Source organism: Amaranthus tricolor, chromosome 9, assembly GCF_026212465.1.
Source record: "Amaranthus tricolor cultivar Red isolate AtriRed21 chromosome 9, ASM2621246v1, whole genome shotgun sequence".
NCBI lineage: Eukaryota > Viridiplantae > Streptophyta > Magnoliopsida > Caryophyllales > Amaranthaceae > Amaranthus > Amaranthus tricolor.
In genome coordinates, this window is record NC_080055.1 from 29,065,998 (window position 1) to 29,090,120 (window position 24,123).

The following is a 24,123-nucleotide window of genomic DNA, read 5'->3' on the forward strand; positions in this document are numbered from 1 at the left end:
AACTTGCCAATATCAGCCTGATTCACAGCCATTGTTACTGTTCTCTCAAACATCAACATACTTGCATACCAATAGAATGGTCCTGGCAACAGGCTGCCAAGTTCGGGTTTATGACTTCGGCGAACGAATAACAGTCATGATATCAAAGGGCCGAAGGCAGCCACGAAAGTCGCTAAAACAAACTACCAATACCATGCATACAAATATGACCAAAACACGAAAGAAAATACAAATGAACTCATTCAAGCGTGAAGTTTTTCAGTCTAGTAATAGAGTCAACTACTGCTGACAGTTATTACATTAAAACAACAAAATACAACGGATAGTTACGTTAGAACATCTAACCCGTAATGATACAAACTACACAAGGGGCAAAATGAAAATAGATAAGGCCTCCTAAAATAAATACCTCAATTAAGAGTTCCCGAGAGAGATCGAGGAAATTGAAATCTAAATCCTCTCCTTATAGCATCTCCACTCGGTTTAAATTCGTTTGATTTACAACGCAATCATCCTAAATTCCTGATATAATATTCATCTATATATCCTAGCCTTCAAGCGCACCAGGCACAGGCAGATGTAGCATATTGATCAGCATGGTCGGTTTAGACGAGCAGCAAATTGTGCATAAAGATCAGGGTTTTGTATTTATGTATCGTCCAACTCAACAAGTTGCGCACGTCTTTCAGCGGCTTTCTTCCTAATAAAGATGCCCCATCTAAGAGCCGCCTTAAGCTTGAGCCACCCCACAACAGCTTTCCCGGAAGAACGAGTCTTATCCTCGTCAAAATCAAAGTTAACTGCTGATGAAGGTGCATACGCAGCATTATATGGGTATCCATCTTCAGAAACGCTAGCGGGATTTTGGTCATGACCCACACCCATCCCGAAAATGCGAAGCAAATGTTGCATGTCTTCGTGTTCAAGCATTTGATTACTTCTCAATCGGATTTCTTCCTCTGACAGCGTGTTTTCACTTCCACGGTAATCAGCAAAATTGGAGGTTCCAACAGGCTGCAGTCCGGATAAATATGGTTGTGTCGATCCAACATTCATTACATTATTGTTTCGAGATGGCTGGCTTAGGCCTGTGGCACCCATGAACTGATTCGGAGGCAAAACTGAGGTACAATTAAAATGAGAAGATCCGTTGGCATTCATCGTTTGTGACTGTACAGGGTATCTTGGACCCAATGCATCATGTAAACCTGAAATATAAATAAACAGCTACTTACAGGGGCGGAGCAAAGATTTTTAAGGCCCAATCTTTTTTGTGACGTCTTTTAAAGTGGGCCCTTCATTATATTAAAAGATACAAATTTTTCCATTTATATTCGAGGCCCCTTATTCCGGGTGCCCTAGGCGGTCGGCTACCCAAGATGCCCCAAGAATCGGCCATGGCTACTTCTTAGATTAAAGTTGTATTTGATGATCATATTACATAATATTATTGTCTATCCACGGGGAATCTAGGCCCGGGTCATTTGATTAAAAGTCTTATACTAACATATTATAAAGAAGTATGACAGTCAAGTTGGTTCGGCAAACATGCAAAACTGATTATTCGGCCTACCATATACTAAATTCGCTCGATTTATCTTAAAAGTTTTTTGAGCTTGAACTTCGCATATTACCCCCGTTTCCAGTTGCTCGGTGAAAAATCCAATTGTAGTCAAATTTTTACAAGTGTTCAAAAAAAGCTGCTTTCAGGAGTTCAAGGATCTATACCTCTGATTTTGAGACCCGGATCAAGAGATGGCTGTTCCACAGGAGCAACTGGTAAACTGGGTAAAGCGATTTGATGACCGTAGAAATTAGAATTCTGTGGAGTAACAGGTGATTCAATCCTCGGAGTATCTACAATCCTGTTTTGTTTCAAGCTCAATAGAGACTTGCCATCGTATTCCACAACATGCATCCAATTCTCGTACGCTTTTTTTATCAACGTATCAGCATAGACCTGCAAACATACTAAAGCTTGAGTCATCATATCCAACACGCGTTGAGCAAATTTCGTTCTTAATCTTAAACAAATGCTTCCCTTTATGTAAAGTGTGGTCTAATATGAATGTCCAGTTAATGCTAACATGTGGGCATTATACTGTCACATGATTCACTAATCTCCTTGCAAATTGCGAATCAAAATAAGCAAATTATGATCGGTTTCGGGCTATTTTAGGGTCATTTTGAACGAATCGCGAATTTAAAAAGCAAATTAACTGGCGAATTATGTTACATTTTTCATAAGTGGACTGCTAAGTGGTAACCGTAACCATTATTCAGTTGTTCAGTATTGCAATTTTTTCCTTTTTAAACTGCAACACAAGAAACAATTAAAGATAGAAAACATTTTAAGAGAATAAGGATCATGGTTTCGGGAGCACCTTTTGAGTATCGGAAAGCGATTCACTCGAGTAGTATTGGCCACCAGCAGTTAAGCCGCTAAACTCGTAGATGCTGTTAAAAATCACACCAACCCCTTCAGGACCATCAGGATAGTAGATATAAAGCTTTCCACCAAGTACACATGTCTTTGCATGCTCCACGAGTGCATCCCACATCTTATTTGACATGCCACTTCCGAGTATCTAAAATGCGTTCACAAGGTTAGGTCCAATTACTAAGATAGCATCAACAACAAATAACAAACGTTTTAGCGTTCTTACATTTCGCAACCTCTGTGGATCTCTGACGACAAATCGCAAGAAATCTTCGACGGTAAGAATGCCCGCTTTGTTGAGTCTCTTATGAAATGCCCCATCTTTACCGATCTTCTCTAATCTCCAGACTTCATCGTTCAATGCAGGAGGGTAGTGCTTTTTGTACACTAGAAAATACAAACACCACATATGGTCAAAGAAAACAGCATATAAAGTGTCAAGGAACCCGTGACTTTTGTCATCCTGTCTAAAAGTGTGGATGCAACACAGGCCCTCCTTATACCTAATGTTGAATATTCCACTTTAAATAAGGGGTGATTGAGATTCGAACGTGTGGCTTTTGTCACGCTGGCTTCTGTAACTATATCAAGGGACCAACTCAACCAAAAGCTTACGCTGATAAGTGATGATTGAAGCCCCAAGATATGTTACCCCTCACATGAAAGCCCTTCAGCCTAGTAGTGCGGATGCAACACATGCCCTCCGCATACTTGGCGCTAGATATTCCACTTTAATTGAGGGGTGATTGAGATTCGTACCTGTGACCTCTTGTCACACTGGCTTCTAATATTATGTCCAGGAATTTACTCAACCAAAAGCTTACGCTTTTGATTGAAGCCCCAAAATATGTTACACACTCTAACATAAAGAAATGCAGGAAAGAAGGACAAACAAAATCATTTATAGAGAATATGTGGGTTCGGAAATATTGACTCACATTCCCCTCTATGATCCTTGACAGTGAAAGCTTCGGTCTTTGCCTCACGAATACGAAGGTTGTCGCAATAACCAGCAGCGATCTTCAGGCCTAATCTGAACTGTCTACTTCTGATCCAGCTTGAATTATCAGTGAAAGTCAATTCACCCAGTGTTCCAACACCTTCCTTCAGTGTCACTTGCACTTCTCCGGTTAAAAGCGGTCTTTTTCCTTCACGCTCTTTCACCACATGACTGTCGAAATCTTCTTGGGTCCAGTTAGCATCATCTTCATCATTGAAATCACCTTCAAGCACAACAATATCTAGCTTTGCCGATGATTCAGATCCTGTTGTGACAAGTTGCCCAGTATTTGCATCAATTAAGACAATGTGGATTGCAGCTCCTTGCTCGCCTTCAACTTTTCCTCCAGTAAAAAGGGGTAACGAAAGCTTAGTTCTAAACTGAAGCTGCAAATTTCTTCCATCGGGTGCTTCTATCCGCTTGGGAGAAGTCCTGCATTTCGAACACAATTTAAATCTCAGTTCAACGAACTTTTACATGTGATAGAAATCAGTCATAAATTTACAGGGAAGAAGCAAAGATTTTGAAGCTGCTATATATTTTGCGATGTCTTTTAAAATGGGGCTCTTTATTATATTTAGAGATAAAAAATTTTCCATTTCAAGTAAATAATTCAAGACAAAATGTATATGTAACATTATATTATTTCAAATATAAAAAAGTTTACAAACAAATCACTTAAAAAGTGTTGCTCGGAGTCGGGCCTGAATAGCACCGTTTAACATTTGAGGCCCCTTATTTCGTAGGGCCCTAGGAGGTCGGCTATCCGGGATTCCGCAAGAACGGGCCATGTAAATTTGGCAACAACAAACAATCCAAATACGACCCTTCAAATTCTAATCATATGTCATATTTCCTCTTTGGCATATTCACATCAAATGTTCTATTTATGTATTCGGTAATTTTTCCCCATTATTTATGCCTTACTGGGATTCAACTATTTACACAATTGTCATTAAATATCACTTTTTTTCTTACCACTTCTCCCATGTGGTCCCTCTCTTTTTTCTTAAAATTGGCGTATTAGAATAGGAGGGAGTATCAATTAAATTAAGATGTTGCGAATCTTAAAAAATGGCAACGAAAAGTAAAACTTCATTCTTAAAGGTTGAAGTTGTGGTTTACGTGCAGCATCTTTCATTCATCTATCTACTGACTACTATCAAAATGCTTTAGATAAATCCACAGTAAACAAAAAATGCAAGAAATTTAGCCACAAGAAAAATGAATTAATGGTAACAACAAGAAGTGAAGTTCACCTTCCATTTCCCACAAGCCTTGCGGGGCCCAACTTTGCTAAAGCACGTTCTACTTCCTCACTGACCTGCATTGTTCATGAAAATCAATTACGGCCCGTTTTGTAAGTGGTACTAAATGGTGGCAATGGGAAAGATCTATAGTGTAAATTTTCATAAAAAGTTCCATGTCATTACCATGGTGATGAAACTTTGATCACAAAAAAGTATTTTTGTTTACAAATTTTCATTAACACCTAATACCACCTCTCTCAATGGTAATGCTTGGAATAAATTTTATGAAAAAAAGAAGATGATTGTAGTTGGACAAGCATGGCCATCAAGGTAGCCAAGAGATTTTACAACTAAAATTACACTAATTTTCATTCCCATTACCATCATTTAGTATCCCATACCAAACGGGCCCTTAGAGAAGTGCAAAGCAACAAGTATCACGAAATAGATATGAATAGTATACATATGGTGATACGGGTTAAGCATCACTCTATACAAAATTTTACGAAATAAATAACAAATGTTTATTGGAAGACGAAAATAAGTAGTTCAAGTACGTTTGAGGTAGATTCAAATGAGATTACAGAGAATTTACAACACCCAAACACATACACAAAAACGTCAATCGGAAGATAACCCATAACTTCATTTTAACAGAAAACCTATGAGAAAACAACTTTGAGAAACATTTTAATTTCAAAACTGATCATCCAAAACTGTCCATCAACTGTCCCTCTTCAGGAGAAAAGAATCATACATAAGTTTGATAATCTTACAACTCTCCGAAGAATTGGTTCCAAGGATGAGCAGAGCCTTTGCAGGCTATCCACTTTAAGGGCTTCAACAATCACACTGCAATAAAGAGAAAATTGATCGGTACATCAAACTCAAGAATTGTAAACATATTGAAGTAAAATCATAGCATTCACAAGCCAAAGGTAATGTCAACTCTATGAACAACAACAACATTCCATTACCCAATTTTATTAAGTGGTTCCCACGTAGGGGTGGGGTTTAGGGAGATCGGATATACGCAACCTTACCCTTGTTAGTGAAAACACTAACAAAGGTTATTTTCAATTGACCCATGGTAGCAAAGGTCATGTGCAACTTCATATAAAAACAAGTGCACATAATTTAATGAGTCATTTTATTGTATTCCATTATAATCTGAAACCAAAGAATTATAAACATTTGGCCCCATCGAAACAATGGACAACCATATGTATGCAGCCTAAAACCAAAGAGGGATAATTTTGACAAAAACCCTAAGCTCTTAAGGGTTCTTTAACGTCCGAATTGGAGAGAAGAAGTATGGTGCCTCCAAAAAGAGAGAAGGAAACCAAATTAGTTTGGTTTGGTGCATGTTTTCCTCATTTTCTGTTGTTTTCCTAATTGTAATTCTATTGATGTAATTTTAAATTCATAAATAGAAAAAACTTTTGTTGGTTGAGAAAGGGTAACTAATACCCAAAATTTCTGTGTTCATGATTAAGTAAATTAAAATGAACATGACATACTTAATAATTATTTCTTTTATTAAAATTAAATATTAGATCAGCCCATGTTAAATTATATGTGATAAAATGGTCTTTATAATAAATTTGTCAACCATTGAACTAAAAGAATTAGACCCCACAACTTCAAGTAAATCCCACACTAACCAACTCCTTACTAGTCACTCCAAATTAAAACAAATTAATTGATTTCATTATTTCTTAATCCTGAGATACTGAATTTGAACAACAAAATTCTAACATGTCTAAAAGCTTTGAAAGATGAAGATAATAAAATCTCAAATACACAGCAAATAATTAACTCAATTAAAAATTTAACGAAATTGTAGCCCACAATAAATATGGATACATCACAATCACTCCTCGTGTGATCGTGTCACGCTAAATATTAATCCCTCCGTCCAATTAAAATTTTGTTGCATTTTTCATTTTGGCTTGTCCCATCAAATTTGAAATATTTTCCATTTTGATCCATCTCACTAACTTGTTTCATTTTTATTTTTGAACAATACCCGCCATTTTTCTTTAATATCATCCATAAATTTTAATTCTCTTTTAGTTTCTTCCATATAATTCATTCTATCTTCATTTATTACCACTTTTTAAAAAAATTATATTTTTCACCAAATCAAAGAGTACATATAGCAAGTATGAGATAAGATTCCAATTCATGACTTTTTATTAAATAGGCTTTTCTAGTCCCATCAAATAAACCAGTAAAATATACAATTATTAAGAGAAAAAAAGAATGAACCTTGCTAAAGCTGGTCTTTTTCGATCAGGTTGACCATCTTCATCAACATTTGAGCTTGAATCCAAACCTCTTTTCTCCCTTCCACTCATACTATTTGATCTTTCCATGTACCTTGTCTGCATTTTTATGTCACCTCCCTTAAAATAATATTAAATAAAATCAATCAATAAATCCAAAAATATTAAAATATTAATAAAAACTTTCACCTACACAAAAACAGAAAAATGCCCAGATTCGATTATAGCTTTACCTGATCCTAAAAACACCAAGAAATGATTTTTATAACTCCTACACATACAAACACTTAAAATATAATTAAGTATTTAAAAAGATGAAACCTTTAAGAAAAAATTGTGGGTATTTTGTTTGGGATGAAAGAAGGTAGAAGATTCAAGGAAAAATCTAGGAATTCCTTCAATTTATATGGATTTTTAATCAATGAGAAAGGTGAAAAGGGAAAGAATGAAGAACTTAATTTGATTTTGTTTTGTGGGATTTTGTAGTATTAATATTCAAATGTTTTATAAGTGGGGCCCATCACTCCTTCATTATTTAAGAAGTCATTTTCATTATTATATTTTTTAGATTGCCTAAACTATCCTCATAGAAAATACCAATTTACTTGTATAGTTTAACTATATAGTTGTATGATTGTATTTTTCATTGTACATTTATATGATAGGAGTAACTTTTTTGTAACATTGTTATTAGAAGATGTAAAGCTTGAACTATACTCCCCAACAATGTTGTAACTTGTAGTTAAAGGTTTCATTTCGATTTGGAATAACCTGTACTAAATCTGAACTCAATTCATACTAGAAACGAATTGTAACTAAAATTTGTCAAATAATCAATTTAATCAAAAGTTTAAGCTGATGGTTGTAGATATATAATATGTTAAATGATTTATCACGACCCCTCACATAATAGTTATTTAGACTAAAACTGTGACTACAATATAAATTTAACCTTAAAATGCAACGATTGCTCCAATTGAGACAATATCTAATTTATGTTTTTTGCATATATACTTTAATGATGTTATACTAAGCTATGTAATTCTTCCATTATAATTAATATGTTTGCTAAATATCAAATTTTCTATAAAAAATAATAAATGTAATAATGCTATGTTTGGGAATGAGGATTTTATTTGGAAATTTAAGATTGACTTAAATTTAGTATTTGGCAAATTAATCAAAATCAAATTTGGATTTATATCAATTCCACCATTTTATTAAAGTTAGTTAAAATTGAGAATTTGAGAATGACTTTCCACACCTTGTCATTCTCAAATTCTTCATTTATGATTTCATAATTGAAATTTACAATGTGAAATGAAATACTTATTCAAAAAAAAATTTATGCTACGTTTGGAAACAATGATTTCATTTGCAAAATTAGAATTAGCTCAAATTATTGTTTGACAAATTAAAAAATTTCAAATTTAAATTTGAATTAATTCCACAATTATTTGTAAAGTATTTAAAGTTGAAAATTTGAGAATGACTTCCCAAATTTTATCATTCTCAAATTCTTCATTTATAATTTCATAATTAAAATCCATAATTTATAATAAAATACTTGTTTAAACCCTACATAAGAAAATTGTAAATTAATTTGCTCTAATATTAGCCATATACTGGTAAGAGAACTATGGTACTTTTCAATTTCTCAACTTTTAGCATCTTTTTTCAAAGGTGATTTGCAATTTTGCATGGTGATACTTTACAAGATTCAACTACGTCATTATATGTGTAGCATTTTTCAACAACATAATGATTATTTCTTTATTTATTTTAACTTATCAATAGACAATTATTTACTTGCATTATATTCAACCTAATTTTTTTACTAAATCATAAGTATTTATTAATTATCTGAATAAACTTTTTTAATTAACTAGATTGTTAAGGCGACAAAGGTAGAAAGTAAAGTTTTAAAATATAAGGTTTCATTCAAATATGATAATATTGTAACGAATTCAACAAAATAGAAAAGTATTGTTTTTACAAAGTTATAATATCAAATTATATATTGTTAGTGCAGGTGTCAAATTAGTTATGTGTGATGATAGTGACTCAATTACTCAAAAGAAGGCAAATCATATTGAGAGCAACATTAAAGGTGCAATAAAAGACAATTAAATATATAATTAATTGCTAATTTATGAGTGAGTTAATGTGTCACTTAATGGTGTATTGAAAAGACAATTAAACTAGGAATAATGGTGAGCTTTAATGTAGTTTTATTGTCTTGCATTATTATAGAGTTTATTGTTATGTTAAATTTTGGGTGTTAATGTGCTATTAATGGTGAGTTAAGTGAAGATTCTAGAATGATGTATAAGTCTCTGTATAAGGGTACATCATTCTTAGAATCAAATCACCAACATAAATATATTGTGAGAGGGCTATACATTGTAAGAAACTTGAGAGTGTTCTTTTATGTATTAGTATTGCGTGATCTCCATTGTAAGATGTATGGCTTGAGAGGTTGTTCTCAAGTATGACAGTTTATTCACTATTGTATTATTAAATTCATTAATAAAAGTAATCATTTGTTGAGGGAAGATATTCAAAATACCTCATTAAACTTGTTGTGTTGTTGTCTCTTTTGTTCATACTTTGTTTTTCATCAATTTTACATTTGTTCTTTTGCCATTATTAAGGTCCAAGCAACCCTTCTTTCATATATAGTTTTTGTAAAATAGAATTTCAAATTTAAAAAATTTGAAAACAAAGAAATATACGATAAAATTCGTTTCTCAATTATTTGAGGACGAACAAAAAATAAAAGAAAAAAAAAGTAGTAATAAATCTACAAGCATTAATTATGTGGGGGGGGAGGGGGCGTTTTAAAAAGATCATGTTACAACCGTCAGTTCAAGTACTGATTCGTTAGATCAAAACCGTTGATTCATGATATGTCTGACATGTATTTGCTGATTTGATGGATGATGCACGTGATGGTTACCATATTTTTTTATTTTTTTGACTCGAATTTTTAATCAAATTCAATGGTGAGTTATTACGTCGGTTTTAAAACGGTTTGGTGTGATTTTACAAGTACGTGGTATTATATTGTTTCGGTCTTAATTTTGCCTAATATTGTTTTATTTTGATAATTTTACCTTTGAAGTTATGGTATCTCTTAATTTTTTTTATTCCTATATAAGATTTTTAACTTTTAGGATAAAATTGATTGTAATTCTCTGATGTTCTCTTCTAAGAGTATATGGGTATAAATATGGATATGAATTGTTCATTACTTTCTCTTACACAGACCCGAATTTTCTGTTGGATATTAAATTGTTAATGATCTGATTTTATCAAAGCTAAAACAAATTGATCGATTTGAAAATGAATCAAAATTTACGATTTGATTTGATTTAGATATCAAATTGAACGACTATACACACTCGTTTTGGCTAGTTCCAATGAAATTGTTGTAAATTTTCTTTTGATTTGTTATAACGAGTTTAGTATAGACTTGCATAAATTGAATTCGATATAATCATGACTATACATGACCAAAAATAAAATTTATTTCAAATAAAACTAGATTAATACGTACAAAAAAATGAAATTAATATGTTAATTATGCACATAAAAATCAAAAACTATTCGATTTGAATTTTTTATACTTTAAATACAATCATCCAAATCTACCCTTCTAACTTTCCATATTTACATATTTTTGGACATATATTCACATTTACTTTATCTTATTCATAAATTTAAATTTTATTGATCTCATATAGTCATTTAATTATTTCATTCACTTATTTGATTTTTTTATTAATATATGCTCTGTCTCTTTGAGTTTATTAATGTTTTTATTTTTGTTTTTTCTTCTATTTTGTAGTTTACAACAATTCTATTTGAGGTATTATCTCAACCATTTTTTAAATTCTTACCTACACATTTTTTAATTATTTTTTCCACTTTTAATCATATCCACGCCATTTGTACTTTCTATGTGTTTAAGATTTTATAGCATTTTACTTATTCACATTATACACATTGATTTTATCGTTTATATTTTTAAGTCGTCATTATCATCATCATGATAAAAAAAATAAACACGAGGACTTTTCAAGAGATCACTCATTCTAGTACTACTCTCGCCCAAATACGCTTAATATTTTAATAATGATTATGGTTCCTATATATCTTTCACAATTTTACTAACTTTATTTTTATATTTTTATATTTCTTATGGTTTTCATATATTTCCCACTAATTTTATAAAAAACAAATTATTGATTGTGGTTCTCATATTTTTTCCGTCCACTAACTTCCTTTTAATATTTTTTTAATATTTATGGTTACCACTTTTATTCCATTAAATTTATTATTCAATAAGATAATATATTTATTATCTAAAAATTTCTATTTGAAAACTTTACTAAAGAATGAAAGAAATATTAAAATTCTAAATGTTGCAAAATTGAAGAAAATAGAACAATATTTTATTTAAAAAAAAGAAAAGTACACGAGCTATTCGATAAGATGTCAATTAATTCAATTTATTACATGGTTAAATCTTGTGGAATAATTCTTGCATGATGATGATAACATGTATATACGACTGTCGTGGTGGGTCCCACTTTGAGACTTGTCATTGGTTGAGCAATAATTGGATATTCTTGTCAAAGAAAATTATTGTTTATAGCATTAATTATGTAAAATAATTAAGCTTTTGTGTTTATAATTTAGAGATTCGTAATAAATTTTTTTTATTATTTTTATATTAATTATTTTAACTTTTTAAGAATCAAGAGAATTTAATCTAATATGACTATTAGTTAATAGCATGTATTCCTGGTAGAGTTGGTAATACACATGGCCTTCCAAGCTGCAGATGTGGGTTCAAATCCTTTCCACAACATTTTTTGCTATTTTTTTTTAAAAATGATGTTGGGTTTAATGTTGGTAGTACGCGGTCTTCCATTAGTCCATTTGCTTGAATCTCATCTCCCATTAAACTTCCCATTTTACTCTCCCATATATTCCCATTTTCTTGTTTTTATTCCCAACTAAATTTATTGTTCAATTGTTTCAAATTTTTTTATTGTTTTTTCCTATTGTTTGTTATCTCTATAATTGCTCAACAACCTTTGATATTTAATTTATAATTTTTTGATTTTTTAGAATTTTAATTGATTAGTGATTTGATTTCATTTGAATTTGTTGAAATAAAGTTTAAATAATCAAATAGTTTATGATAACTATCACAAGTTCTAAATTTGTTTAATTGTTTTGCCTTATGTTAAAACATTGTTTATTGTTTATTGTTTTTATAATTGCACATTAAGCCTTTGTCGATTAAGTTAGGATTTTTGGCTAATACATTGTCAAATTGATTTAGGGTTTATTTTTTGATTTTGTTGGAATTTTATTTGATTAGCAATTTGATTTTGTTTGAATTTGTTGGAATAAATGTTCAAGTGATATATTATGCATTGTTTTAAAATAATGAAAAGTCGACATGGACGACAGTCGTAATTGAAATGCTAATAAACATAATTTTTTATATTATCGATATTATTTGATTTTTTTCTGGATCCACCCTTGATGAAAATCCAAATTAATTAATGATTTAGGTTTTTATTGTAATTTTCTTAGAAAGAATGAAAGGTAAAATAATCATGTAGGATAAAAATATTATATTCAAAGATTCTTTTTGTTAGGGTTGCGTATATTATTTCTCTTAAAATTTCTAATATTTATACATTTTTTGAAAGATATCTTTTGGGTATCCAAGCACGACGCAGATCGTTCACAACACTGACATGGAATTGTTTTAATATGAGATACCACTTGTGAACCGCATAATACGACACAATTTTCATTTTTAATTTTTAATCATAGTATAATTTTGGTTTTTATTTATTGGTCAAGAACTAGTGGATATCCTTCTATACCATTGAAATTGTTATATACTTCCTCCGTTCCGTTTTAGTTGCTATATTTGGGAATTAAGAAAAGTGATTGACCTACACTGTAGCTGATTGTTTACTTTATAAAGTATAGTATTTTATTATTGTTAATTGAAAAAGAAAAAAAGAAAAATAGGTTGTTAGGTTACTTTATAGAGTATAGCATAATATTTTATTATAGAGTATAGAGTATAAAGTAGGATAAAATAGGGGTAGGTAGAACTTTAAATGATTGTTTTATTACTACAAATGGAAATATAGCAAGTAATATCAAATTACCAAAAATAGAAAATGTAGCGGGTATTATAGAACGGAGAAAGTATGTGCGAATTTTTTTAAACAATTATTGTTGCGATCTTAAGAAGATAAAAAGAACAATTCTTTTTGCAAGAGATGGCAATTTGTTTGGCGATGATATATTTTGATGAAATAATTTCTTGGATTTTGTTTGCAATATGGCAAGTAGGGAAGATGCTTCAATATTACTTTTTTTTTATTTTTTTTTTAAAGAATGCTTCAATATTACTTGATCCTCAAATACATTTTCTTACTCATTGTTTTGATATCAAATTTATATTTGTTTATTTATTTTTGTAAAATAAGAGAGTAAATCTCATTTTCTTATAGAATGTAAAAGGGTTACATACTTGGTGATTTTAAAAAAGTGAATCTTATTTTTGTTTAAAAAAAATCAAATTAAGAGAGGTCAATCCTTAATTGCTTTAAAATATAAACTAATAAATTAGTAACAAAAATTATTGTATGAGACGGTCTCATCGAGCTTCTTATTATTATATATAAACTCCTTATTATGTGGTTGTCTCATTGACAAACATTAAAGACAATGACAAGAGTTGGTGTAAAAATGTGGAAGCATTAATTGTACAAAGTGGATTGGACATGTGTTTTGAGCTTGGCTTAAATGTCCACTCCTAATCTCCCTATATACCGATCAAAGTTAAGTTTTTTAGTTAACATGTAACCAATAAACGAATAATACTACTTTTAATCCTCCATTATGGAATCCAAATGCTCTTAATACAAAGTACACTAATAATGGGAAACAACTAAGATTTAAGAAGCTAAAAGTGAAAAAAATAAAATGGAAAAAGGATTATTAAGTTCTATTTAGTACTTCGTTCGATTTTTTTACTTGCATCTAGAGAACTTTTATGCAGTCTAATATATTTGTCGCATTATTTAGATTTATACACTACTAAAAACTATAAAAATATACGACAAGATGAATAAAATAAAATTCCATATATAATAGCCACAATATATAAAATACCATAAATTGATAAACAAATGCTAAATTAAATTTGAGTGCAAGTAGTAAATATCAGAGAAAGTATAATCTACTGATAATCCTCTACAAGTGAAAAAAATTTGGAAACAATTAAGGAAATTTTTTTTGAGTGACCCTTTGTAGAGATGAAACACCAAAAAAAAAAAAAAAAAAAAAAAAAAAGAAAACCGAGTACATAAGAAAAAAAAAACCTAAATCATATTATCTCCTGTTTTCTTTTTAATGGATGCGCTTCTATAACACCCTTGAATTTCCAACCCCTTAAATGAAATCAGAAATCGTAAAGAAAGGGAGGAATTTGGGTGTTACATAAAGGGAAACCAATTAAAATAAACGCTAAAGATTAATTAAGAAAAAAAAAGGTGAGTGAGTGGAAATTTCGGCAGCATCTTGATTAAAACTGAGGATGTGACTAGAATATATATAAATGATTAACATGACTAAACTAATCTAAGGCCCTTAATGCCTTTCAAAAATACGTCACGGCGGAATGAATCATCGTCGGCTTCTCAAATCATCAACCCTAACGAGGATCGTGGTTCTAGTGTTAACGCATCAATTTGACGGATACTAAAGGAGTATTCTCACTACTATACATCCAAAAACTACGCAGCGGATCTATGGATCATACAAGGAGTCGCATGGCTTCATACGAAAGAAATTATACATTCCCAAAAGAAAACTTTACAAGTAATATATAGAAGCTACAAGCATTAGGCACTTTTTACACAATTGTTACGACCGTACTCCGTTCTTTCCCCAATGCAAAGCAAAAGAAGCTCCTATACTTGTCATGTCAAGCTATGGTCCTCCTGCTGCTCAACATAATGACCATAGTCAAATGTGTCATAGCAGGAACATCATAGAGAGTTATGATCATAGAGAGTTATGATCAAACAACAACAAACACATGCACGTCAGTAATTAATGAACTTATAACAATAAGAATCATTGAACAAAACTATAGACAACAATATAGTATGGAAATAACGAGTCTACTCATCTGTCTTACACCTCTATTTACTCGTAATTTCTCTTTCAAACTACTAATCTCTCAAATTATATTCAAAGGTAGTGAATCTTTTCTCTATTCATGGCATAGTGACACGGCCAAGGGTGTTATTGGCCATCCGACGCCCATGGTAAAGTATGAGCTCATGCCCCCTCCAGCTGACCCTCTCGGGTCCTACCTTCGGGAAAAACTAACACACTGGGGTACTAAACCAGTGAAGAGGCCACCATATTGGGATTTGCAAGGCCCGCATGATAACACCTCGGTCAAGGGGCGATATCGGCCATCCGGCGCCCAGTGACCTAAGCATGCTCATACCCCCCTTACGGTGGTCCCGTCGGACCTCACCTTGGGGACTACTAAATCAACCGGACATAATCCAGTTGAGTCACGCCAACTAATCATAAGTCAAGGTTCAATAAGTAGGAATTCACTTTGATACCACACACAACCATGGTACGTTCTCTACTATTTAGAAATCTGTTCTCATAGTCTCGTAATGCTTTCATTCTACTTGCCTATATCACTATTATGACTATTCACTAGCATGGTTTACTTTCTGGCGTTCTATAATTCTAATGTGATGCATATAATCATGTAATATCGATAATACTTTGAAACGATGAATATAATAATTAATTACTGCGTGTACATACCTGTAAGCGTCACTACACAACCACAAGCTACAAAAATCACCCAACTAAGGGTCTACTTTCCTCTTATAAACTGTGAACAATTATTGAGTTAGAGAAGGGGAGCGAAAGTAAGGGACTTGTGGTGGTGGTTTGCACGGCTGGGGTGTGCACAAAGGCGACATAGCCCTTGTGGTGGTGCTGCTGGCGTGTGCCGGTAGAAGGTCAGGGTTGCTGCTCGTGGGAGGGGAAACGGGCCGGTGCTGCCGACTGCTGCTCGTGGAGAGGAGGCACGCTTGCTGTTGCTGCTCGTGGAGGCTGCCGGCTGCTCACAGGGAGAGAGGAGGGAGTAAGAGAAAGAGAGAAGAGAAGAGAGGGGATGGGAGTGACGACTTCTTGAGCATTTAGGGTTTTCACGGGTTTTTATACTTGTTATTACTATTATTATTATTATTATTATTATTATTATTATTATTATTATTATTATTACTATTATTATTATTACTATTATTATTATTATTATTATTATTATTATTATTATTTATTATTATTATTATGTTTATTTATTGTTAGGTTTATTTATTTATTTATTTATTTATTTTTATCTCGATTCATTTTCTTGCAAGATCCAACTAAGAGACTCACCTTCGTGGGCTCACACATTTTAATAAAATAATCATTTTGATTCGCACGTCTTTATTTAAAAAATCGTAACTATATTTTTAATATATATATATATATATATATATATATATATATATATATATATATATATATATATATATATATATATATATATATATATATATATATATATATATATATATATATATATATATATATATATATATATATAAGTTAACATTTAAATTCATGTATGCAAGAAATTTATTAAAACTAATTCAGAAATAATTAAATATAATTATAAAATCTTTATAAACTATTAAAATATTAAATAATTACGTCATTAAAATCTCGGGGTGTTACAACTTTTCCTTTTTATGTAAGAGTTTTTCAAGAGAAGTAGTTTTCATTTTCATTACTACCGTTTATTACTACCTATCAAATAAACCGTAAGACCATGGGAATATGATAAATTATGAAGCAATACCCCTCTCTACTCTTCTTTGTGTTAATAATATACCAATAATAGCCAATAAGGAACACCAAGAGTCCAAGACAAATATAGTAGTACCAGAGAGCAATAAATGTTTGAAGGTTAAACAATTTCCAACCATAAAAAACTAGTAAAAAGGAAAAGAGTTTTGGCTTACTATAAGACACAATTAGGAGTTCAAAACTGATCCATTTAACCAAAACCAAGTATAATCAAATCCGATTGAAAATAACTCATATAGAAAAATCAAAATAGATTTTCAAGATATTTATGTTTACTCAAAAGCCGAAATTAACACGATTCGAGATATTATATTTAAAACCCGCACAACTGAAACCCCGAAGAATCCTAGACCATGTATAAAGTGCATTATTAGAGTGTCATAGCACAGGAGCGGAAAGCGGGCCATAAGTTAGCAGGGTGAATTATCACAATGACATTGGCAACACAGCCATGTTCGACGGTTGTGAAAAGGCCAAAAGGGCTGGCTAAACCTAAGAAATTTAGGACCACATTGTGTATAACACTAATTCATTCTTGATCAAGCAAACATTTTAGTTTTTTTCTATTAAAAGTCAATCAGAAACAACCTCTTTGTCATATCAACAGTAAGGTTTGCGTGTTTTCAAACCGAAAACCATGTCCATGCAAAAACCACTTAGTGGCGTCGTGGGGTAGTCATAGTGCAACAATAAGATCGCATCAGCCGCATTGTCAAGATTTTCAAAACAGCAAACCGAAATTCCCCGAGTTGTAGATCAGTAAAAAAACTATAAAAATCGCATTTTGAGCCTTTCGAGGAGTATTTATGCTTTCGGCCGATATTTGGTGTTATCCAATCGCGATGAAGCCAACGATTTTGATTCTAAATCCGAAAGGCAGCCTAGCCAGAGACTACTTAGAGACATCGGAATAATAAAATGTTATTGTATAAAACGCTCATCATTTAGCATTAAACAAACTTTGTTGATTCATCCAGAACAATAATCAAGCATAATTATCAAAAAGTTCGAGTATTCAACTGAATTATGAGCTAGTGCCTTCTCTTGTTAGCATTATTCTTCCCTTTTCTTCTGTCCCTTTTGCTATTTAGCTTTGGCCGAGATCTACCTTTACTAGCTTTTTTGAAGGATTTCTTCGAGCTAACAGGAATTTTAATCTTTTTCCCAGGTTCTTCAGTCGACGCTGCTGACAATGGTGCTGCGGCCTTTTGGATAGGATACTCTTCTTCTTCGCGAGCGATAATCTTTGTTGTAACAGTGACTGTCATATCACCATTATCATATGACGTTGTCCCTTCAATAGTAAAAGGCGCAAAAAAGCATCAATATCTAGTTAAACCCAAATAGAAAGATTACAATAGTGTAACATGATTCGCTAGCTAATTCGTGATTCACACAAGTTTGCCCAAAAATAGCCCAAAACTGACCTTAATTCGCTTTTTTCGATTTGCGATTCGCGAGGAGATTAGTGACCTTAATTCGCTTTTTTCGATTTGCGATTCGCGAGGAGATTAGCGAATCATGTGACACTGGAGTACAGTGTATTTTATCCAAAAATCTTTGGAGCATCTGCTTTTGCTAAAGAAACTAGCATCTCAACAATGTCAAAATACAAAATCCAAGTAAAGAGCATCCTAGGAGTATAAATGGAAATCATTTATCTAAAAGCATATATAGTCTGTTTTAGATAAGAATCTTGTCACTATTTGCATCTGAAACTTTAAAAAAAGTTTCTTTTCAAGGTCTCAAGCTATTGACAAATATGTATGAATCTTTTTGGGTTACCTAGCTTTATTAGTAACAATGCAAACGATGCCATAACTTAAATCCAACAATATGATGTCAGCTACATGAACCAGAACCAATCAAAGGTGAATAATTGTCGTGAACAAAGATTATAATTTATTCGGCCCTACCTCTAATAATAGAATTAAGCTATTCTAAACTAAAAGAACCAATTATAATGATAATCCGCAACCACATACATTTGTCACCCTTAATCACAATACCATTATTAGAAAAAAATAGTCTACTATAGTATAACATATACATATTCCTCGAGCACATGTGATAATTAGTTAATTACTTTCCGTCTCTAAGAGATTGCAACACCAATAATTGACACAAGTATTAAGAAATTAATAGGGACCACTAAATTGTGTAGGTAGGATTAAAAGTGAGAGAAAATGAGGGAAGATGTATGGATAAGAGTTTAAAAATAGAAATGTGGCAAAGTTAAAAGGACGCACTAAAAGGAAAAGTGTGACAATCTCGTAGGGACAAAGGGAGTATACAATATACTAGTCACAACTCTCTTGAGCATAGTAACTAAAATTTAATTAAAAACCAAGAAGTAATTTGATTTCTACTTTGAAACTTTCCTAAATCATATATACTTGACTACTTCTCCAATGTTCTTTGATGCAATCATTTCTTAGATCTTGAAACACTGCATGTGACTGACTGACAATCTTCTGTTTTTGTGTGCTATTCATAGGGTAAGTTATATCATAAGGCAGTTTTGTAGGAAGTTAGTGTGACCCCAAGATTACATCTTTCTATTGAAGGAGAAACATTACTTTTCCAATGGAAATTTTGAGGGGTCGTTTGGTTGAGTTAGTGAAAATGGAATAGAAGACAAACAGTTGAGGGGAAAGAGTGATACTCCTTCCGTCCCATTTAAATTGAGCCTAATTTCTATTTTGGGTTCCCTTTCCTCTTTTGGTAATAATCCCCACCACTTTCTTATAATCTCACCCACAAATTCATTCACTCTTTTAATCTGATCCACTCATTTCTTGACCCCACTTGATAGACTCACCACAAATTAATATTTACACCTCTTTGAAAGAGCTGCAAATCTAATGGGATGGAGAAAGTAGCAAGTGTTAATGTTTTTATTTGCTCCATTCATCTTGTTTGATTTTGAAGATGATATTATATAGATCGGAGGAAATGAAAAGCCAAAGATCCCCAAGAAAAAATGTTAAGAAAAGATATTATGAGCAATAAATTTGAAAGATAAAAAACAATGGACATGAGAACTTTTTTTTGTTGATAGTAACGGACATGAGAACTTATGTCAATAAATTGTTTTGTTGTATTTGTTGTAGATATAAGTTCGAAAGGAAAAGAGAGCAAAAATTCCGTTAATCCTGTTTGAGGCTGTGACATTCCGTTATGTGCCAAGCCCAAAAAATGGTAATGCTTTGTTGATTCCGTTGAGAGTAGTGAAATTTAAAGTACCAAACACACGCTAAAAGTTTAAAATACATTAGCGTGAGAGTCTCTAAAATATACTTCTATATATGTACATTTACCAGAGATGTCAGTGATATATTGGACCGACTCGGAATCAATCAGCTAAGCAATGAGTGAAAACAACAGAGAAAACAGGGAAAAGAATATCATTTTAAATCATATGCAATAATGAAGCAATTTAGTAAAACCATGATGTATCACCAATGCAATGCAAGTGTAAAGACTACAAGATTGCGAGACAATACCAGAAATTGATGGATTTAGCTCCATCGTATCACCCTGCTCCACATCTTCATCATCCAATTCAGCATCATTTTCTGGTGGTGATGCTCCGCCATACAGTGCATATTCTTTTTCCTTTCTTCTCTGTAGTAAAAGTGGAAACTAAGTTAAAAACACTAATGGTCCTTTTGGTTGTTGGTAATGATCGGTGAAAATGATAATGAACATATAATGTACTCATCTTCTCACATACATGATAAACTAGTGAAACTTTGGAGTCATGAAGCACAATAAACAAACAATGACAAAAATAGGAGGTGTCTCAATTGTGGAAAAAAAGCTAGACTTAAACACATACTTGATAAAGTACAAATGCAAATGTGAAAGCATTTCCATCTTAAAATCTCAAAGGGTCTGATAATAAGAAAACAGAAAATCAAAGTACACCAACCATCACACCAAATGTGGGGTGAATTAAAATGACGAACATACCCGTTTACGATCTTCAAGACGCTTACGCCTTTTTGCTTCTTCTTGCTGCTTCAATGCTTCCTTTCTCCGCTTCTTCTTTCGTTTATGAAAACCACCTACATAGTCCCTGTTTCAATCAAAACCGTAGTTACTTCCCACAAATTTCTCAACAAAGTGTGCACTCACTACATCAGTAAATTCACACCCTTAACATTGCAAAATTCTAACAACCAATAGACCCCAGCTTACTATTGCAACATATAGCATGAAAGAAATTAATTTGCAGTCAATGCAATTAGGTGAAGGTTGGCATGCTAAATTCATCTTGAATGCAGTTGCGGTAACGGTCGCAAAACCACTTTGCAGTCAATGCGGACGATTTTATGAATGTTGCAGCATACATCATGATAGAAATTACTTTAAAAACCTTCACAACGTGGTCATGACCGGTGATGCTATAAACTATGCACACAACAACTTCATCCTATCATTTTCCTTACTCTTCATCATCTAAATCAGTAAATCTTAAATGATCATCCAACAAAGAAACCCCCACTCTATGTCTCTTTAAAGAAGATTAAACTAACCCCCGTCCCCCATCTATCATGTTCATTTTTAGCTGCAAGCCTGCACTCCATATTAAACCCGAAAACTGAGAAGCATCACCACGACAAGATAGGATGTACCATTACATACAAGGGTGGAGCAAAAGACAAAGACATTACATGTGAGATAATGTTAGGTGATGAAATTGAAGACACCTTAATAATAATTATAACCAATTCAAAATGTGCTTAAATCCTTAAACTATAAGAAAATACGTTGAAGTGGCTAGCTCTTTGATGCCTTTTTACATTACATTGCATTGAAGATGATGTGATAAAAGCATGCATAAAGGATCATACAAAGAATAGAAAGATGAAACGTAGGTCAAAAGAAATGATATGTGTGATGCTCCAAGACACTAGACGTTTCATGCAAGGATTGTTGATCCCCAACTCAGTAGATAGTCATGGATGGATAGCTACAAGCAAGTCTTAACCTCAAACACAACTCTAAGTTCAAATATTAATCTATTACAGCTTTGAGCATGGAGAAATGATTTTTTTCACAAACATGACATGATGTCTTGGCAACCGTCATTTGCAAAAAGAAGACTTTGCTTAACTAAACCTATTAGAAAATATATGCCGAAGTGGCTAACAAAAATAAACTTATTGTTTTTGCCTTAGGATCATCTTGCTTTTCCCAAGCTACCAATAAATATTCAAGTCACCCCTCCTTTCCTTGACCACACAAAAAGAGAGATGGGGAATACGTTGTGATGTATGAGACAATTAGTAAAGTTTAGCAGGTAAGAAATTCAGGAAAAACAAGGGAAGGAAAGGAAGAAAAAGAGGTTAAGGCTGATTCGAGTACATCATACTCCCAAGATACTATTCTATTGATAAGATTGAGCATAAATACATCTTATTCCTCCAGCTATTTGTAGAGCTAATATTCTAACAACTTAAGTTAGATTTCTCTAGAATACATCTTATTCATTCTCACTAACAGTGTTTAATCTCTCAACGTTAATAGTCTACCAGACCCAATCACCTCCCAATTTGTAAACCTTCTCATGACCAAGCTTCCTTCAGAATCCCCCAAACTTGTTCATTAAATATCAACTTCATTCTAGATGAAAACCCCCAAGTCCTATTAAAAGGTTTCAATCAAAGCTTTCTCCCTTGCTTTGGTTTATTCCAATAATTATCAATTCCTCTTACACGGCATAGGCCCTAACATGGAAACCATATTCCATCATTTTCATGCATAACAAGAGTTGGGAAGGAGAATATATTGAAGCGAATCCATTTTATTCCACCACTCACAAAAGAATAGTTTATCTCCTCACGGGCTTTGTAATGTTAATAAATACCCTAATTCTCCAGGAACATTTATCGAAATTCTCATATCCAAATAAACCCTAGACTATTACCAAAATGAATAACAATATCCACAATCCTCTCCAACCACAGCCACAGAGAACCTTAACAGCTTTCATCCACAACTTGGAATAGCTAAAAGATAAATTCTAAATTGCGAATATCATCTGAAAATTCTTGCTAAAGTAGGTTGAAGCTAGGTAGTTATCAAAATTTTACACTCCAAGAATCCAACATCCATGTAGAAGAAAAAAATTCGCCATTAATTCAATTCCATGTTCACATTACTCATCAATATTATAGCAATTACTTGCAGGCTTGCAGCTATCATAATTTGTTTTAGTTGTTTATGCATGTTCAAGCAATCAAATCAGCATGAATCTCAATTTCCCTCTATTATTCAAAAATCCCTAACAGACCCAAATCCTAATTCTTAACAAACCATTCTAAAACATGAATCAAACCCAGCATTGATAAAACCCTTTACACAGAACATAACAGATAAAGATAGTAATTTTACCAATCTAAAAACACAATTTATCTAATTAACAGATAACCCAGTTCTGCTCATGAATTCTATCTTAAGGAAATCACTTTACAAAGTACATAAAACAGGTAAAAATGGAAGAAGGAACAAAATTTAACATTTAGGGCTGTTTTTTTTCATTTACACGCCAAATAACAGATAGAGATAGTAACTTTACCAATCTAAAAAATACAATTTATTCATATAACAAGGAACCCATTTATGCTTCTGAGTTCAACCTAAAAAGAATCACTTTACAAAGTTCATAAAACCAGTGAAAAAGAAAAAAATAAAATTCAATTGGGAAAGAGAATTTGAATGGAAACCTCAAGTCTTTCTCGTTGAAACTGATGGAAAGAGATTTGTTACGAAGTGCTCTCTTGTTAATATGGTGACCTCTTGTACTCGGCGGATGCCCAATCATACCGTCTATGTCCTCGACTTCCATGGTCAGGTGCCGGCGACTGGGCGGGAGAAGAATGGAGTATAGAGATGACTGATGAGTGTTTTCTTTTGGTTTTCTACCACTATCGTTTGGAACCCAATGAACCTATAATGTATGCCTAGACCCGTTAAAATAGTCGACCGAATATACGATAGGTCATAGGTGTTCGATTCTCATCTTATAACCTAGTACTTATAATGACTAATAAGCATTAATATCCTTCCTCTTTGATCTATTGAATGCGCGCTTTGCCCTTAGCTCTCTTCTATGCCTGATATTTTCCTCTCCCTCAA

General features: G+C 32.4%; 2 protein-coding genes across 3 annotated transcripts; both read right to left on the reverse strand.

The window, feature by feature from the left end:
* Positions 1-262: 262 nt before the first annotated feature.
* On the reverse strand, positions 263-7,440 carry LOC130823532 (calmodulin-binding protein 60 B-like). 2 transcript variants are annotated; one of them, XM_057688165.1, is made up of 9 exons: positions 7,212-7,440; positions 6,962-7,077; positions 5,467-5,542; positions 4,700-4,764; positions 3,379-3,872; positions 2,667-2,827; positions 2,385-2,588; positions 1,729-1,960; positions 263-1,208 (listed from the first exon to the last, which is right to left on the reverse strand). In XM_057688165.1, the coding sequence occupies exons 2-9, from the start codon at positions 7,066-7,068 to the stop codon at positions 649-651; spliced, it is 1,899 nt and encodes a 632-aa protein (XP_057544148.1). In that variant the 5' UTR covers positions 7,069-7,077; positions 7,212-7,440; the 3' UTR covers positions 263-648. The 2 variants fall into 2 exon arrangements, with proteins under 2 accessions (XP_057544148.1, XP_057544147.1); XM_057688164.1 differs by having other exon boundaries at positions 6,962-7,098.
* Positions 7,441-17,656: 10,216 nt separating this feature from the next.
* LOC130823534 (uncharacterized) lies at positions 17,657-24,097 on the reverse strand. Its single transcript, XM_057688167.1, has 4 exons — positions 23,712-24,097; positions 20,953-21,058; positions 20,484-20,604; positions 17,657-18,271 (listed from the first exon to the last, which is right to left on the reverse strand). The coding sequence occupies exons 1-4, from the start codon at positions 23,831-23,833 to the stop codon at positions 18,009-18,011; spliced, it is 612 nt and encodes a 203-aa protein (XP_057544150.1). The 5' UTR covers positions 23,834-24,097; the 3' UTR covers positions 17,657-18,008.
* Positions 24,098-24,123: the final 26 nt, after the last annotated feature.